This window comes from Aquarana catesbeiana, linkage group LG04 (assembly GCF_042186555.1).
Source record: "Aquarana catesbeiana isolate 2022-GZ linkage group LG04, ASM4218655v1, whole genome shotgun sequence".
Classification (NCBI taxonomy): Eukaryota; Metazoa; Chordata; class Amphibia; order Anura; family Ranidae; genus Aquarana; species Aquarana catesbeiana.
The window spans coordinates 478,768,821-478,788,790 of NC_133327.1; the positions used below are offsets into that span (position 1 = coordinate 478,768,821).

General features: G+C 43.7%; 1 protein-coding gene across 6 annotated transcripts in view; it reads left to right on the forward strand.

Annotated features, from left to right (window-relative positions):
• FBXO30 (F-box protein 30) overlaps positions 1–19,388 on the forward strand; it is a 280,476-nt gene extending 261,088 nt beyond the window's left edge. For all 6 annotated transcript variants that reach the window (XM_073627623.1, XM_073627622.1, XM_073627625.1 and 3 more), the window contains one exon: positions 12,522–19,388. In XM_073627623.1, coding sequence (XP_073483724.1) covers positions 12,522–12,752 — 231 coding nt within the window. In that variant the 3' untranslated portion in view covers positions 12,753–19,388. The remainder of the gene's footprint in view (positions 1–12,521) is intronic.
• Positions 19,389–19,970: the final 582 nt, after the last annotated feature.

A 19,970-nucleotide genomic window follows, 5' to 3' on the forward strand; every position in this document is an offset into this window, starting at 1 on the left:
AAAAATTTGCGGCGATACCTCACATGTGTGGTTTGAACACCGTTAAGTATGCGTTCGCATCTGCACGCATTTTTTATTTTTTTTATTATTTTACCTTTTTTTTTTTTACACTGTTTTAAAAAAAAAATAAAAAAAGTCTCACTTTTATTCCTATTACAACATCCCTTGTAATAGAAAAAAAGCATGACAGGACCTTTTAAATATGAGATCTGGGGTCAAAAAGACCTCAGATCTCATATTTACACTAAAGTGCAACAATATGGAGATGGGTGGGCCATCTTCCCCTCACTCATCTCCATGTCGGGCTACAAGAAGGTCCCGATCGCCTCTGTAAGCGGCAGAGGGCATCGGAGGGAGAGGGGGGCCCTCTCCCACCGCCGATAAGTTATCTTGCAGCAAATCCGCCACAGAGACCACTTTTATCTTAGACTGGGCCACTCACTGAAGAAGAGGATACCGGGGTTATGGCAGCTAGCTGCTGCCATAACAACGATATTCCTCTTCAAACATCCGACGTATAATGATAGTGGGCAGTCCAGAAGTGGTTAATCTGTTAAGTTAAAAAGGAATATACATGATATATGCAATGAAAATTATAGTATTCCAGTAATCCATGAGTAATTTCAGATTCTCTAATTCACTAAATTATGAACCAAGTTCAATGTTAAAAACAATTGTCAGACTTTAACAGAGGCCCTGGAATTAGGTCAACTGCCTCCGTCTATGAGGGAGGCTACCATAATTCTTATACTTAAGCCAGGCAAAGACCCCCTCCTTCCGGATTCCTACAGGCCTATTTCATAGTTAACGACGGACGTGAAACTTTTGGCCAGAGTATTGGCTACTTGTCTAGCATCTGTCATTCAAAAACTCATTCACCGTGATCAATCGGGGTTTATTCCCTCTAGGTCACCAGCGTTAAACACAAGGTGTTTATTTCTCAACCTGCAGATCCCAGTGGATAACCACGGCAATAGGGCGGTGCTATCACTGACAAAGCTTTCGACAGCGTTGAGTGGCCGTACCAGTGGGAGGTCCTGGGGAGGTTTAGCTCAAGGAATAACTTTATCAGATGGGGCCAGTACACAAATCCCACTTCTAGGCTACGCATTAATGGTGATCTTTCTGACCCTTTCCGACTGCACAGGGGCACAAGAAAGGGGTGCCCATTGTCGCCCCTGTTGTTCACATTGGCCCTGGAACTTTTGGCGGAGATGGTGAATGTCGCCATTGATATGCGGATATTATAAGAGGCCCTGTAGAGGACAAAATATCGTTATATGCAGAAGAGTCACTCCTATATTTAGGAGATGCCTCCACCTCACTGCAAAACGTGATGTCCCTAATAACACAATTCGGTACCTTTTCTAGCTTCTCCATAAACTGGAGCAAGTCAGCTCTCCTACCTCTGGATGAGCTGCCAGCCTCTTTACTGGACTGCGCCCAGTCTCTCCAGATTGTCTCCTCTAAGTATTTGGGGGTTCAGGTCACTCCAGATAATTCCAGGTATCTAACTCATAACTTACTCCCTATCCTTACTAAACTACAAGTCAAATGCACTGTCTGGTGTAAGCTGCCTATCTCAGTCACCGGTATAGCCAACCTTCTAGAGATGGTGTGGGCACCTCAGCTACTATACGTATTCCATAACTCCCCGTAATAGTTTCCCCGTAGATGGTTCACACGCATTGACACTCTATTTAGAAGTCTTATCTAGAAAAAGAAGATGGCTAGAATCGAACTCTCTACGTTGCAGTACAGTAAGGACCAGGTGGCCTGGCAGTGCCCAACATCAGACTCCATTTCCTGGCTTCACAGCTTCAACACCTGGGCGGCTGGGGGGAGGTAGATATGGCAGACCCTATCCGTAGCTTACTATTTTCTAGCACACAGTCTCCCCACTGTTTCTCATCTTGAGGCCGATCTGCCCCAGTACCCTAGATTGATGCCCACCATACTTTTTACTGACAAAACTATGGGCCCTTATCAAACACAGTCTGGGTATGACGGGCTTCATGGTACATACTCCATTGTGGCGTAACCCTTGCTACACAGAACTACATAAACTAGAGGGGTTCTGTCCTGGGAGGCCAAGGTATTCACTACATTTCCCAACTCCATAATCGGACCATTTTTAAATCCTTCATGGACTTACTAGAGGAGTTTGGGCTGCAAAAACACCATTTTATAGATATCTCCAACTTTGGCATGCTCTACAATCCACAGGTACAGCAGTCCAGGTTAAAACTCCTAGAACATCCAGTAATAACTGACATACTCACCACACAGAATAAAAGGGGCATGATCTCACAGATATATAGTACTCTCTCCTTGAGGACACCAGATGCAGCTAGACTACCGTGTAGATATAGGTGGGAACAAGACCTGAGAGAGATTGGGGTTGAGGATTGGGAATTATGTTTGCAGTCTATGCCAGCCGTCTGTCTCACCCTCATACAGGCTCTCTCAGCTATTCATCCTGCACAGAACCTACCGTTCTCCGGTGATGCTGCACATATGGAGCAGGAGGGAGTCTCCCCTGTGCCCCAAATGTGATGGAGCTAGCGGGGACCTAATACATTTGCTGTGGCGCTGCCCCAAACTCTTCAGATATTGGAAAGCTGTAACCGATGTCATATCGTCTGTTTGTTTATCAAATCACTGTTCCGTTACACCCAGTTACCTGCTTGCTAGGTGCGGTTGATGAGAAATTTTTTACCCCTCCAATTAATGTGGCAGTATTGAGATTACTGTATATTGCTCGCAAGCAGATAGCTCGTTTATGGCTATCACCGCATAGTCCAAGAACGAAACAGTGGATTGAGCAGGTAAATAACATTCTTATTAAAGAAAAGCTAACATATCAACATAGAAACACGGCTAATAAATTTTATAAAATATGGCAACCTTGGCTAGACACCCCAGGGCTGGCACCCTCCCAACTAGTCCTCAGCCGACTTCTCTAAATGTAATCTGTTAGCTCCTTGAAGCAATTGCGAATTACTTTCACCATAACACAACAACTTATAGGCTTTGGGTTTGATAACGGAATTAATGATCAATCTAAGTATCTCCTCTCTCACTGGCTAGCTAACAGAGATAACGTTGTAATCCCTTGGGTCTTTGTTATAAGAATTTCCAGATAGTTTACCTTCCCGAAGGTAGTTGGTTCATCTACAGTACCCATGCTTATTTTTTTTTTTAAATCAAAAAAGGTTTTATTGAACATTCACATATTATCCATCGATCAATGTCACCATTTTTTTTTCAATTACATAAGATTTGTTGTAGCAGAAATCCTTCATGTACATACATATAGTGTATATTTCAACTTTGCTCTTCATCTCACCACGACACTTCTGCAAACCCAAGTACACATTATCCTCATCCCCCCTACCCCACCCGCACATCTTATAATATTTACACTGTCCTGCACCTCCTCGTTTTATTTACAGAGATTGTAAGAGTCTGGACATCACTAGCTCTCTCGGGCTTAGCCCCGGTGTGTCCAGCCATTTGGACCAAATTCGTTCAAACCTGGTAGGGCACCCTCTGTGCTGATATATGTACTTTTCCCTTATGAGGGTTTGTCCCATGTGTTCCACCCATGTGCGACTAGTAGGTGGTTCCACTGACTTCCAACCCATAAGTATGAGCTTTCTGGCTTGAAATAAAGCTCTGGAGAACGCGACCCTGACCAATTCTTCCGGGATCTCATCTTCCAGGACCCCTAGTATACAGCATATGGGGTCTATGGGGACTTTCGTTTGAAATACCTCATTGAGCGTGCCCATCACCTCCCTCCAATATCTGTGGAGCTTCGGGCATCTCCACAGAAGGTGGATGAGGTCCCCATCTTGTTGACGGCAGCGGGAACATAGAGGGTCTATCGTCCTGTCCATTTTAAATAGTTTTTTTGGGGTGTAGTGTACTCTTAACGCTATAAACAATTGGGAAACCTTTTGTGCAACGTTGAGGGAGCAAGTGGGAATAGACTGCAGGGCCTCCTCCCATTGCTCCTCTGTAATCCGACCCAGGTCCCTTTCCCAGGCCAGCATTGCCTTGCATGGGTATGCTCGCAAGTGCCTCACTAATAACATCTGATAGCATTGAGATATAATACCCTTGGTCTCGCTACTGGATTGCAATACATGAAACACCGGTGTAGGTGACAGCGTCCAACCCCCCGCGTCTCCTTGTGTGAAAATTGCGTGTCGCAGCTGTAGGTATGAATATAGCATGTTATCTGGAAGGTTAAATTTATCCTGCAGTTCTGTAAAGGAGAGTAGATTACCGTTTGCGAATATTTGTGGTAGCAGTTTAACCCCATATTTGCGCCATCTTGGCCCTTGTAATAATTTATCCAGCTCCGTATAAGAGCGATTGCCCCATATTGGGCTAAAATCAGTGAAGCCTTGTACCCCCTGAAGCTGCCTAACCTTATTCCAAATTTTTTGTACTAGTGATAGTGTAGGGGTCTGTTTGTTGGACTTTGCAAATAACTGTGCCTCAAGGCCCATGGGAATGGTCTCTGCCCCCGTCGCCATTAACATCAGCCGCGCCGACGAGCCTTTTGGTTCTGGTGTCATAGAGCCGACCAGCTGCTGCAATTGGGACGCTATATAGTACAACCAGGGGTTGGGAACTGCCAACCCCCCACTGTCCTTTGATTGCTGCAGCTGCTCCAGCTTAATTCTGGGGTTTTTGTTGTTCCATAGTAACTGACGAAAGAGTGTATTCACTATTCTGAAAATTTTAAGTGGGATCACTACTGGAGTATTATGTAGGAAGTATAGCAGCTGTGGCATTAGGATCATTTTAATTAGGTTGGCTTTGCCTGCCAAGGACATCTTCAGGTTGTTCCAAGTATTTATTTTATCTCGAAAACGAGAAAGCAGGGGGTAGATGTTTAAAGCGCAGTAGTCTCCAATCCTGGGCGCCACTTGGATGCCCAGGTATTTGAAACCAGTGACCAGGGGAATGGGGCAGCCCTCAGGGAGTGCAACCCCGTGATCCCCTTCCAACAACATCAGAGCCGACTTGGACCAGTTGATGGTTAGCCCGGAGTAGTGACCGAACGTTTTTATTATGGACATCACCTCCACCAACGAGCGACCAGTGTCCCCCAAGAAAAGTAGCATGTCATCAGCATACAACATTATTTTTTCATGTAGGTTTCCGTATTGGAACCCCTGTATCTGGGCACTGTCTCTTATCAGGGCTGCTAGGGGCTCTATCGCGATCGCAAAGAGCAGGGGGGACAGAGGGCAACCCTGCCTTGTCCCCCTGCCCAGGGCGAAAGCGCGTGATACCCTGTCTGTCACTCTAATATTGGCCTGAGGGGACGCATACAGCAACTTAACCCAGGCTATAAACCGTGCACCGAAGCCAAACTTTTCCAACACTGCCCATACATATCTCCAGCTAACGCTGTCAAAGGCCTTGTTGGCGTCTAGAGACAACAGTGCCCTTTGACCCCCGTTATCCGCTTGCATCTGCATATTCAGGAACAGTCTCCTAAGATTTGTAGCCGTTGACTTTTGTGGCATAAAACCTGCCTGGTCCTGGTGTATAATGGAGGAGATGACCCCATTGACCCGCAGCGCCAGGACCTTTGCTAGGATCTTCACGTCACTCTGGAGTAAAGATATAGGTCTGTAAGAGCCGGGGTCAACCGGGTCCTTCCCCTGTTTGAGTAGTAGGATTACGTTGGCTCTCGTCATGGATTCGGGGAGTCTACCCGCCTCTAGGCTAGTATTAAAAACCTTTAATAGTTCGGGGAGTATCTGTTCACCATATTCATTAAACACCTCCATGGGGAGGCCATCCTCTCCCGGCGCCTTACATGTGGGAAAAGAGCAGGCCGCGGTGTGTAGCTCCTCCAGGGTTATAGGAGCCTCTAACTGATTTCGAGCTGCCACCGACAGCGAGGGTAATTCTATTTTTGTCATGTACATAGTAAGGTCTGCATCCGAGTAGGCATCTCCCGACTTATACAAGTCGCCATAGAAAGATGCCAGCTCGGAGACAACCACCTCCGGAGAATTAACTATTTTCCCATTGGCTGCTCTAATAGCCCCAATGGCTGGTGACTGCTGTTGGGATCGTGCGATTTTTGCAAGTAAACGGCCTGTCTTTTCCCCCTCTTCATAGAACGCCAGTTTCGAGAAAAATCTCTTTTTCTCCGCTGTGGAGGATCTCAGCCGGTCCAGGGAGTCCTGGGCCGACATCCATGCCTCCCTGGCAGAGTCGGTGGGGCTGGTAACATATGTCAATTCCAGTTGTCGCACCAAGTCCCCAGCCTGTTCTAACAGGACCGAGGAATTGTGTTTGACCTTCTGTATTTCCTGGATAAATGTCCCTCTTAAGTGTGCTTTAAAGGTTTCCCATTTCAGATGAGTATTAGTTAGATGTTTATGCATTTTAAAGAAGGCCTGGATTTGGGCGGCTATTCTATCTTGTGATGTGAAAAGTTTCAGCCAGAAGGCATTTAACTTCCAGGGGGCTCTAGGTAGGTTACTAGGGGGCCTAGTAGTTAGCCATACAGCTAATGGGGAGTGGTCCGAGACACCTCGCGGGAAGTATTCTATTTTAGATATACTACCAGCCAGGTTTGGGGTGCCTATACATAAATCAATGCGAGAGAGCGACCCATGGGTCTTAGAGAAACAAGAGAATTGCTTGTTACTTGGGTTTCTGTTACGCCACATTTCCATCCATCCTATTTCTGTAAGTAAACGGCTTAGAGCTGTGCCCCGTCCGCCCCCAGGAGGCCGTACAGGGGGGTGTCTGTCTAATTTTGGATCCAGGTAGCAATTAAAGTCACCCATGATTAATACCGGAATATCTGGTTTGTTAACTAAATATGAGATTAATAGCTGCAAAACCTCTCTGGAGAACGGAGGGGGCACATACACAAAGGCTAATATCAATGTAAATGTGTACAGTTTACAGTGCAAAAACACAAACCTTCCGGATATATCTACCAATGAGTCAAGTTCCTGGTACACTAAGGCTTTGTGTATCAGAACACTTACTCCACGCGAAAAAGCAGAGTAAGTGGAATGATAGGCTTTACCTACCCAGGCATATTGTAAAAAATTAACTGTGTCGCTTTTCAAATGTGTTTCCTGCAAACCTATTATGGCCGGGTGAAACTTTCGCAGCCCAGCAGAGATCATGGTCCTTTTTAATGGGTCATTCACGCCTCGCACGTTCCAGGACACTATAGGTGTATCAGACATAGCGAGGGTATGAACCGTTTCTGATAGGCATGCCCCTGTCCTGTGTCATTTGGCTTTGCACCCGGTGTCCTCCAAGTCGCAGTCCTCGTGCAGGCAAAATGACCATCCGAATGTGTGGGGCGTGAGGCAGGTCGACGAGGCATAGTACGCAGTGGAGAAGTAACAGATCCCTGCAGAAAATAAACCAGCTCAATGGTGTGGTGACACTAAGCACATGATGGATCCATAGATGAAGTAGAACTTGTAAAACAGGTCCCGCTGACAGTGCCCAGCGGAAAGAGATCAGAAACTGTGGGGCTCCATGTGCCCAAACCGTGCCAACAGGGCACACAAACTCAAGCCATATCAACAATGGCAACTTGTATTGTGCGGAGCTGAGGCACATTCACAGCCCACCCGACTGGTTAGACAAAAAATGTGCCGAGCTCTGTAAGGTTTGGTGTTCAATCGCTGTCGCTGGATGAAAAGGAAACGTCCTCTGTTTAAGGAGCAATATAAGAAGTGGAATGTATGCGCCCGGTTATATATGTGGTAAGTTGGTTAGTTGAAATCAGCCTTCCTCATTTTCACGTCTGCGGCGTTGCAGATCCTGTTCGTTCTGGTCCAGCCATGCTGCTGCATCCTGTGCAGTTTCAAAAAAGTGATTCTGGTCTCCGGCCGTGACTCTCAGCTTAGCGGGAAACAGCATTGCATATTTGAGTTGCAGTCGCTGTAGCCTTTTTTTGACGTCAGCAAACTTAGATCTTCTGCGCTGCACTTCAGCCGAGAAGTCAGGATAGAAGGATATTTTGGTACCGTTGAACTGCACAGTCCCCTTTTCTCTGGCTAACCTTAGAACCACTTCACGGTCCCTATAGTTGAGGAGCCTGGCCAGCATCGCTCTGGGGGGGTTGCCAGGCGGGAGAGGTCTTGGTGGTACTCGGTGTGCCCGTTCCACCGCATACAGTGGCGAAAAAGCCTCTTTGCCAAATATATTTTGCAGCCATTCCTCGACGAATGTCGTGGGGTCTCTGCCCTCAACTTTCTCTGGCAGCCCAACTATGCGGACGTTATTACGTCTCAGGCGGTTCTCGATGTCGTCGGTCTTTTCAAAGGCCTGGCGTGCATGCTGTGCGGCTCCCCTCACATCCCTGTTCAAGTGGGGCATCTGGTCCTCTATATCGCTGACCCTCCCCTCCACTGCCGTGGTTCTCTCTCTGATTTTCTGGATGTCTTGCCGGAGGAGGGAGACAGTCTCCCTCAGCCCCCCAAACTTCTCCTTAAGGTCATCCACTGAAGCAGTACATCTGTGGACTGCATGTAGTATTTCACTCAGCGTGGGCTGGGGGGTGTCCTCCACCTGCATATCAAACAGGCCTGGCATAGGGTCAGGTACAGACTCCATGGTGTCAGTGTCTTCTGGCCTGTCTGTGTCACCCCTGTCTGCCTGTCCCATAGAAGCTGCAGGTAGCTGTGTGCTGCTCTGTGTGGATTCTGCTGAGCCTGTTAACTTCTGAGCATAGTAGAGCATGTCCCTGGGCTGATCTTTAGTCTTAGGGGGTTTCTGTGACTTACCCCCCTGCTCCGTTTTCTTCTCCTGGCCTCGTGGTGTTCTCTGAGGCTGAGATGACCAGGCGCCATCTTGGTAGTCAGCCGCGGCCGAGGCCGCTTGTTCACCGCGGTTCCCTCGGGTCATCATGCCCCAGTCTGGTGTTGTTATTGTGGCCTGGGATGTCAGGGAGGCTGTAGGTACCGGTACCGTGACTTTTGGGCGTCTGGACAAGCGAGGAAAGGATCGGTCTCAGGATCAACAGCGGGAGCTCCGGTGAACAGGTCTGTTCACATGCCGCGCTAGGCCACGCCCCCGTACCCATGCTTATTTGACTATGATTGTCCACTAATCTGTTGTCCGCTCATCATTAGAGTGTACGGTGGGAAGGGGTACGTCTGTCATAAGTATTCTCTGCTGTGAATGGAAATGGCATATCTTAGCTTTACGTACCTTGAACCATCTCCTGTATACTATACTGTTTCTAATGTATACGCTGATATTTTCTTATGTGCTATTCTTTTTTTACATCTGACCTTGTGACACAATAAAAGATTTTTTCTGATTTAAAAAAAAATTGTGAGAGAAAATGAAGTTACTAGTGGAGGTGTAAGAATAGATGTACAAGATGTAAAACTATTTTAGAACCATATGAGTCCATATGAGCATATTGTGTTGCCCTTTTGTCCAAGTGAGGGACAAAGAATAGGTCATTGGGTATGTGTAAGTTTCAACTAGAGCATGCAGGGTTCTCTTTGCTTTCTGGAAAGTTAACACTGATACTAGGAGGAACCAGTACTTAACCACTTCCCTACCGCGCATAGTCATATGACGGTGGCAGGAACCCTTTGTCCCTCCGGGCCGCCTTCATATGACGTTCTTTTACTTCCTGATCCTCTAGGGGGCGCATGCCCGCCGCATCACTAGGCACCCGATGCGCGTGCCCGGCGGCCGCGATTGCCCGTGAACACAGCAGGACCGTAGATCTGTAAACACACATGTCCACGTCCTGTCGGAGAAGAGGAGACCGATGGGGTGTTCCCAGTACAGAGGAACACCGATCGGTCTCCTCCCCTTGTGAGTCCCCGCCCCCTACAGTTAGAATCACTCCCTAGGAAACATAATTGACCCCTTGATCACCCCCTAGTGTTAACCCATTTATACAGTAATCATTGCATTTTTTATAGCACTGATCGCTGTACAAATGTGAATGGTCCCAAAATAGTGTCAAAAGTGTCCGACGTGTCCACCGCAATATCACAGTCAAGATAAAAATCGCAGATTGCCGCCATTATTAGTAAAAAAAAAAAAAAAACAATAAAAATGCCATAAATGTATCCCCTATTTTGTAGACGCTATAACTTCTGCGCAAACCAATCAATATACGCTTATTACGATTTTTTTTTTTTTTTTTTTTTTTTACCAAAAATATGTAGAATACATAATGGCCTAAACTGAGGGAAAAAATGTGTTTTGTTTTTTTTTTTTTTTGTTTTTGTTAATGGGATATTTATTATAGCAAAAAGTAAAAAATGTGTTTTTTTTTTCAAAATTGTCGCCTTTTTTTGTTTATAGTGCAAAAAATATAAACCGCAGAGGTGATCAAATACCACCAAAAGAAAGCTCTATTTGTGGGGGAAAAAATGATCAAAAATTCATATGGGTACAGTGTTGCATGACCGCGCAATTATCCTTCAAATTGTAACAGTGCTGAAAGCTGAAAATTGGTCTGGGCAGGAAGGGGGTGAAAATGCCCTGTATTGAAGTGGTTAAAGGGGTTGTAAATGGTTGTGGGTTTTTTTTTTTGTTTTTTTTTAAATTGCAAGCATGCCTCTGCTTACCTACTCTGTGCAATAGTTTTGCACAGAGCAGCCCTGATCGGCTTCTTCTGGGGCACCCTGCCAATGCTCCAGGCCCCTCCTCTTCATCAGGTGCCCCCACGGAAAGTCACTCCTGACTCCCGCTGCTGCTTTCATTGACACCGAGAGCGGGACTTGGCCTCACTTCCTTGTTACTGGATTTGATTGACTGCAGGGGGAGCCAACGGCTCCTGCTGCTATTAATCTGTCCAATAAGGGGAGAGACCGTGGCTGGAGCTGCTGCGCTCATGCACATTGCTGGATTGGATTGGGCTCAGTTAAGAAAAAGGGGGGTCTGGGGGGGAGCTGCAACACAGGTTTTTCCTCTTAATGCATAGAATGCCTACCCAAATCCTTTTTTGTACCCTCTGTAAAATCCTTTTCTCTGCACTCATTGAAAGACACTTTAACTACTTGAAGACTAGGCCTATTCTGACACGTTTTGATTACATCTAAAAATCTGTATTTTTTTGCTAGAAAGTTACTTGGAGCCTCAAAAACATTCATGCGCAGCAGTTTTTCAGATATGATTCAAAAACAAAATACACTTTAATGAATTTTAATGCAAAAAAAAAACACAATATATGTAACCCAAATTTTGGTAAAATATAAAAGATGTTACGCTGAGTACATAGATTCCTAACATGTTGCACTTTAGAATTGCACACACTCATGGAATGGCAACAAAGAGAAACCGATCTCCATAAGTGGCGCTTTTAAATTTTTTACAGCTTACCTGTTATGAGTTACAAAGGAGGTCTAGCGCTAGAATTATTGCTCTGGCTATGTTTGCGGTGATAGCTCACATGTGTGGTGCGAACACCGTTTACATATATGTGCACAACCTACATATGCGTTCACCTCTGCATGCAAGCAGGGGAGCACTTAAAAAAAAAAAAAAAAAGACAGGTCCACTTTATGGAGACATCTCGGGTCTATAAGACTCCAGATCTCTCCTCTACCCTTCAAAGCATGAGATGAAAAAACCTTGATCTCATGCTTTTAAAAAAAAATGGCAGTGATTACACCAGAAGTGCCAAAAATGCTTGTCGATTTCGGTCTCCTAGACCATAGAGGTGATCAAAGACAATCTGGTCTCTGGTCACCTCTGTTGTAAGTTGGTGCAGCCGCCGGATTAAATGCTGGGCTTCCCCGCTGGGATGGGAGAACTCAGGCATCGGGCGGGGGGCGTGTTACTGGTGACTGGGTATGTAGCTACCTGCTAGAGTAGGTTAGGTTGCTAGGTGCACTAAAGTACAAGACAGCCCAGGCTGGCAGCTCTTTCTGGGTTGACCATAGCTGTGGACCTGTCTTGGTATGCTGTACTTTTGCTGTAATCTAAGTAAACGTATTGGTCAGTGATACTGCGCAGTGAAGTTTTTTACACCTATTTACATGATGTCCTGATGTGATAGGAGTCTGCCTGAGGATCCTATTGTTCAATGCATCTATCTCTCCATGTGTATGGTGAAATATGGTGAAAGTGGATGATTTTCAAGCGTGTTTGACTGCTTTTGATTAAGCAGTCCACTCATTGGGGTAAGAGTCAATGTGAACCATTCCCTCTTGGACACGGATCCTTCCCAGCACTTTCCTTTGTGTGGACTTTCATGTATTGGACTGTTTATATGGAGATGTCTTCTTAGTGGGACTTTCTATTAGCTTTTAATGCTGCACTTTGTGATTTATGTTATTTAGTCTTTTATGCCACGCGATATGTGTCAGCAGCTGTATTTTTACTACGAATGTCATTCTTTGCTAGCGCGGGTATTTTTGGTTTTTATTTCCTATAGGGAATACAGTACTTCCACACTTCTCAAAATAAAGCAGCATCCTAATTTATTTTAACATACAACTTTTTTAAATTATATTTTATCTTTTTTCTTCCAGGTATGGCGCTTCAGTACAGCATTCAGTGCAGTGAAGGAGTGGAAATTTGCAGATGTTGTCAGCATGGCTGACCATTTGAAAAAATGCAGCTACAACACTGTTGAGAAAAGAGAAGAGGCTGTTCCTCTTCCATGTATGTGTGTGACTCGGGAACTCACTAAAGGAGGACGCTCACTTCAATCAGTATTAAAGCCTGTCTGGTCTTCAGACACAACACAACACCAACACTAAACCATTTTAACTTTTGCTTGGTTTTATTTTGACACTCATATTTAAATAAAAAGCCACTGTGTGTGTATATATGTGAAAAAAAATGTGTGTGTGTGTGTATGTATATATGTGTGTGTATGTGTATATATATATATATATATATATATATATATATATATATATATATATATATATATATATATATATAAATTCTAGATATCAATGGCTTTTAGAAGTGATTTTATTTTATCAAATTAAATACATTGTGGGTAAAAATGCCTTATACTCTGAGAAATTTGAAAGTTGCTGGTAATTGACTTAATAATTGGAAGGGGTAATGAACGCAGACATTGATGCTGACCCTCCATCTTTTATCAGAGCTTGCTTATTGGTGCTTTCAGAAGCATTTAAAGGGTAACTGTTTATTTTTATTTGTGCATGATTAAACATTGTTTCAAATAATCATATTTCAGCAACGCAAGTATTGTCACTTTGCAAATGTGTGTGTTGAAACTTTGCTTTCTATTGTGTATCTTTTTTTTAAATTGAGGTCATTTTTAGTAGCAGTTGACCTGAGCACTATTGAGTGCAGTTTGTTCCTGACTATATTTCTACATCTGAGGACATGCGCTTATATTTTGCCATATAAGGGGAAATACCAGACTCACAGATTTCACTTAAAGGGGTTGTAAAGGTAGAAATGTTTTCACCTTAATGCATTCTATGCAATAAGGTGAAAAAATTTCCGACAATACAGCCACCCCCAGCCCCCCCGTTTTACTTACCTGACCCCTCGAACGTTAGCCACTCGCTCCCAAGATCCATTTTGCCGCTCAGCCTGGCCGCTGATTGGCTACAGTGGATGGATTGAAAGCAGTGCAGCCATTGGCTTGCGCTGCTGTCAATCACATCCAATGACGCGGCGCGCCGAGGGGCGGGGCCAAGTGATACAGTGAGCGGCTATAGCCGCCGGCTGTATCACGGGAGCGCGCCCACAAGAACTAACCACCATGCGAGGGAGCTCGCATTAAGGTGGTTAGTTCTTGCGGGGAGGAGCTGAAACAGCCGCCGAGGGACCCCAGAAGACCAGGTTCGGGGCAACTCTGTGCAAAACGAGCTGCACAGTGAAGGTAAGTATAACATGTTTGTTATTTAAAAAAAAAAAAAAAATACCTTTACAACCCATTTAAAGTTAAATTCCAAACTAACAGCTAGTCTTAAAGCTGATCTCCATATTTCATTTAACTTTAAATAGTTATTTTGGAACAAGTTAGTCCAAACACACTACTTGCTTCACGTTGCAGCGGATATGTGCACTGTATAAGCTGTATGTAGCCTCAGCTACACACCGTATACAACACTGTGTTCTGGCATTGTTCAGGATTGAAACTTTCCTCCCCATTTCTGGATCAAAATTGAGTCAGGCTAAGCCCTGCTCATCCATTTCAGGTAGCTTTGTATCCTATGAATGAATGCAGCGTTTTCTGATTGACTGAGGCGGACTGATGTCAGAAACGCCACATCAGCCAGTCAGAGGTAGCTTTGTATTCATTCATAGAATACAAAGCTTCCTGTGAATAGCTGAACAGCACACAGCCACAGCAACTGTCAGTAATGAAAATTATTTGGACCAGCTTGGTCCAAAGGAACTATTTTATAGTTAAGTGAAAGCTGGAGATCAGCTTTAAAAATGTTCCCTGCATAAAAAAAATGGTGTACACTTACCTATTTCTAGTTTGCTCTGGTCTTGACAGTGAGGTGTGGGAGAAGAGGGAGCAGTTGACAACAGCTGGGAATTCTGGAAGCCATGTTGTCACTCATAGGCTCCCAGGCCCAGCTTTCGTCATCAATCCCTCCTCTCCACTGACTGAGGCAGGTGAGCCGGAGCTGAAGATCACGTGACTGGAGCGGACTTAAAATAAATAGGAGTGCAGATATTTTTTACACAGTTCAGGCAGCATAGGTTGCAGGTGAGGGAAGAGAAAAATTTTAAGACTAGTTGGTGTTAAGCTGAAATTCTACGTTAATTACTGTGGAAATTTTCACTCCACATTAGGGGGATCAATTTCAGTAATTTGAAGCACTTTGGATATTTCTTTTCATTTTAATTAGATGAGACATAAAGCAGAGCACAAGTATACATCGAGGATGGACCCTTTTTTTTGCTAAACATTGTTGAGCTCTATAGCAGTGCCTTATAGGCAAAAAGCACTGATATCTGTTTGTTCTTTGAGTATAAGACTGCTGTCTTTTTTTTTTTTAAGGATAAATGTACTTTTATTAGTTATTCTTTTTAGGGTCCGTTTTCTTCCCCCCCCCCCATTTTTTTTTTTGTTTAACTGTAGCCAACGTTTTTGATTTTGAGAGTGTTAGAATCTTTGACAGGTTTTTTTTCTCCATGTCCCTATCAGTAGGATCGCTGCTGTCCCCAGAATGCTTCCTAAAGTTCAGTGACTTATCTTTTGGAACACATCACTTCTGTTCCTGTTTTGGGAACAGCCAGAACATTTTCAACCCCTCTCACTTCCTTCCCATCACCAGGATCGGTCTTGACACCAATAAAAAATCTAACTGGGCTTCTAACTATTCAACAGTTTTTTCCAAAGTCTCATACTTTTGTTGGATTGCTACTTAAACTGTCTCTTCCCTGATGAAAATGTTGTGCATGCAAACCACACAGCCTCTTCTTAAAAATGGTCTCAGCAAGGCTCTGCTATTTCTGTGCATGTACTCTGGCAATCGCCAAACATTCGTGTGAGAAAGCTGTTCACCTCCAGAACAAATGGTGAATGTCCTTTCCATTACAATGAATGGAGATTATTATCCAAAGGTCTTAAAGCCCAACTCCAGGCGTTAGAAAAATTCCACCCCTGCTTTAGAGTCAAAGGGCAATAGAGCAGCAGTTGCCAGGCAATTAGGCGATTTTAACGCCTCCTTAATATGTTTTTTTTCTTCTTTAATCTAAAAGAAGATTTTGTATTAAAATATCACACTACAACTGCAAGCCAAGTGTTTAGCCTGCTGTTACAGCACACTCCCATCACGTTTGACTAGCGGTGTACTGTCAGGATAGTTAGTTATTTTTTCTAAGTCCTCGAAGTTGGGCTTTACATATGTTCGCTTAGTAACAATAAATAAAACACTGGCCACACTCTACACATAAGTATTTTACATATTCTTATTTGGCAGTAAAATACTTTAAAATAAGTCGTCATTTGCCTGTGTAGCAATAGCCATTGTGGAGAAATTCCTCTTCAAAATATACAACAGAGGCACTGAAATCTTTACTCTTTTTCCATTACTTTGTATTGCATCAGAAGCCCTCTAATGTAAACGCACAACAGGTGTTCCCAAGCTGTTCTAAACCAACTGGAATCCTACTTTGTTGTCTGAGATGTTAAAGCAGTTGTAACGGCAAAAGGTTTTTTTATCTACCTGAGCCCCATCTCTCTCCAGCAATTTCCACGATCCCCTCAGCCATCCAGGACACTCCTTCTGATTGGCTGAGACAGAGCAGCTGCGCCATTGGCTCCCACGTCTGTCAAAGTCAGTCAGCCAATCGGGAGAGAGGGGGCGGGGCCGGGTCGGGGCTCAGTGTCTGAATGGATACACGGAGCTCTGACTCGGCTTGGGTGCCCCCTCTAGCAAGCTGCTGGCTGAGGGACACTCAAAGGAGGGAGGGGCTAGGAGCAGCAAAGAGGGACCCGAGAAGAGGAGGATCCAGGGGGCTCTGTGCAAAACCAACTGCACAGAGGAGACAAGTATAACATGTTTGTTATTTATTTTTATTTTTTTAAAACAATCCTTTGCAATCTAAGGGCAGCTTGATTTAAAGCTAAACTCCAGGGGAAACAAAAATCATCCCTTGCAGTTGGACTGCAATGTTGGGTCTAGGGGGACCGCAAAAAACTTTTACTTACCCAATACCCCACTCTTGCAGGTTCCTTCCAGGCTAGAAGACTGATCCCTGCAGTCTTTTCTACCCTATGCACTATTGCAGGTCCTCTGACATCGAGTCCAATAGAGCCCATAGCCCTGCATTGGATATGAGGACTCCAAGAAAGCAAAAGATTGGGTGAGTTAAAAATCTATTTTGCGTCCCCAAAGACCTAAACCAATTTAACCCTTGCAGTGCGGGGCAGCCCCACTGCGGGGGGGGGGGGGACTTTTACTTTTCCCAGAGTTAGGCTTTAAATCTTTTACTACCTGTTAAGAATATGTACATACTTTAATGTCCATAGTCTCTTATGTAGGCTGTGGCAGAAGTCAATACTTTATACTAGATACCTCTGGACAATAAATGCAATTTCTTCTTTTGCCTCTGTACATATTCTCTTGTGCTCTAAAATCACTAATTGATACTTTAAGATTTTGTTAGTGCATTTCCTCCTTTTTTACATGACAGTTATTACTGATTTGAATATGGTCCATAATCCTCTGATGGGGTGGTGTGTATGGTTAAGTTTTATGGTAAATGGTAAATGAATTTAAATAATCTGTCTACATGGGACCAGCAGTGCAGGAGTATTTTAAGAGTATAATGGCTGGCAAGACTATAAAGTTGACCTTTTACTACTCCTTCCTTCTATTCTGGCAGCTTTTCTGCTCACACCCCCCCCCCCTCCGGCTGACCCTAAATAGTTTTGTCATATGAGAGTGGTTCTTTTCCCCTTATTTTACTTGGGGGTATAGCTATTCTTTTATAGCTTTACCACTTCTGAGACTGTGTTCTTCGTTTCTCATTTGTGCAAAGTGTTAAACGTTAAATATAGCCTTTGTTTTAGTTTTCGATAGGGTGGGGATGTCCTAAAGGTTAACCTCCTATTTAAAGGGACAGAAGGGGTTAAAGTTAAACTTCTGCCTAACACTAAATATTAATGTCCCCTCCCCTTACAGCTACCTATCCTGCCTCTACCCAATGTTTTTTTTAAAAAAAAAAGATCTGTATATTTATTTTTTTAGTGTGCTTTGGTCTGGTCACATGATCCCGCAGTTCCAGCTCCCCTGTTCAGGGAAAGCTCACCAAGGGCTGGGAATTCCAGAAGTGGTGACTTCACCCATAGGCTCCCATAGCCCAGCCATTTTTGGTGCTCCCTCCTCCCCCTGCAGCCTCTACTCCCTCACACAGGGGAACCAGAGTTGTGGGATCACATGACTAGACTGGAGCAAACTACAAAAGGTAAGCATACAGATCTTTGTTACATAGGGTAGGCAGTATAGGTAGAGTGAGGAGGGAGGAGAAATTTTTAGGAATAGTTAGTATCGGACAGTAATTCTACTTTACAGTAGAACTACTGTAAACAACTGAGTATACATGTAAACATAAGATAACAGAGGAGAGTTCAGGGGCTGCTGAAAAAAAACCCCAACTGCTCCTAAACTTCAGTATAGCAGCTGTAGTGTACATGAGGCCTAATATTGCCTGTATGAGGACATTTTCAGAAAAAGCAAATCATTTTTTTTTTTAAACCAATAGGGACATATTGCTTTTACAGGCACTAAAGGTTATCTAATCCCAAAAACAAAAGTGTAATACTATTTCAGCTTACTGGTCCTTGGATATTGTGGCTGCATTTGTTTTCATTTTTCAGGCTAAGAACATTATCAGTAAGAGTTGAAAAGACTAAAACTGAAATGATTTGAGGTCCAGCCTTTGTGGCAACCATGGCTCCTTCCAGAAGACTTAACAGGAAGTGATGTTATTTCCAGCCACTGCATCTGAGAACTTGTAAGCTGCTATATATTTTTGTTTTTGGATTTAGGAACAGTTTTTAATATGTAAACAATGAGAGGGCAGCAAGTTTCCACAAATGTAAATGTCAGATTAGGATCACATTTTGAAGTACAGAAATTGTTTTTCAGCACTCTTGCCTTTCAGTGTGAGAGGTGCTGTGGTTGATGTTTCCAACCTTCGATTAAATACTTTAGTTGTTTCTAATTAGGTCTTTTATAATTATTGCATGCTACAAATTAGTCATTATTCAGTACATTTCCCACCCTAGAAATGGTCCAGCAGAAAAAATATATTTCCTGAACACAACCCTTGGGGGTTATAATCCTTGTACAATTCTTAAGGCACTGGTACAGAATCATATATTAATCATGTAAAATAGACTTGTTGCTGTGGTGCCTGGGAGCCACACCTGTAATGTAAAGTTTCAGCTTTTGAAAAAATATGCCTGTGCGCATGGAAACAAGATTTCCATAGTTTTTTACACGTATAGCCAAAGACAACGTTTTTTAATGCATGTCTATGGCTAAAAATAAGCTGTAGCTGTGACTCCCGGGCACCACAACAACAAGCCTATTAAACTCTGTATGGCCTTGTGCAAAAGCACTAAGAAGCTTCGAGATTTTCACTGTATTAAAACCAAACAATACAAAATTGAACACTTTGCTTTTAGAGTGTTTAAATGTTATTTAAACGTGAACGTTTGTTTAAAGACCAAGTTTAGCAAAAACAAAATCAGTCCAAGGGACATAACTTTGTATGATGTGTCCCTTGTCCTGATTCTTCTTCTTTCAGGGACGGCATATACTCACTGTAAGTTATGTCCTTTGTGTTAAATTTAGGTTTTAATGCACAAGTTGATAGGTCAGTCTGATTTTAATTTGTGTTTGTTTTATGCAGTTACAATAAACATAGTTAAATCTGAACTGCTTGGTATTTAATAATTATGCATATTTTTTGACAAACCATTAAAGGGGTTGTAAGCCTTTTGTGCTGCAGTACACACCCTTTTTCTAATCCTGAGCCCAATTTTTCCAGCGACGAGCACAGCAGCTTCAGCTACTGTCTCGGGTCCTCATTGGATAGATTAATAGCAGGAGCCATTGGCTCCTGCTGCTGTCAATCATATTCAGTGACACAGGGGGGCAGGCCGACTCCTGCTGTCTGTGTCGGACACAGCGGCAGGACTCGGGAGTGTGCCCCCACGGAAAGCGCCTCTCCGTGGGGGAACTCGAGAAGAGGAGGCACTAGGAGCGCCGGGGGGGGCTTCCAGAAAAGGAGGATCGGGGCCACTGTGTGCAAAACCCTTGCACAGAAGAGGTAAATATAACATATTTGTTATTTAAAAAAAAAATAATAATGAAGCTTCGCTATAATTGCATAATGTGTCTATAGTTTCATATTACACAAGTCTTTTGGATCATGACTTGGTTAATTAGAATATTTACATTGTTAACTGTGAGATTTGTAAATTAAGTCAATGTACAAGAGCTGTATAATTTCTCTGG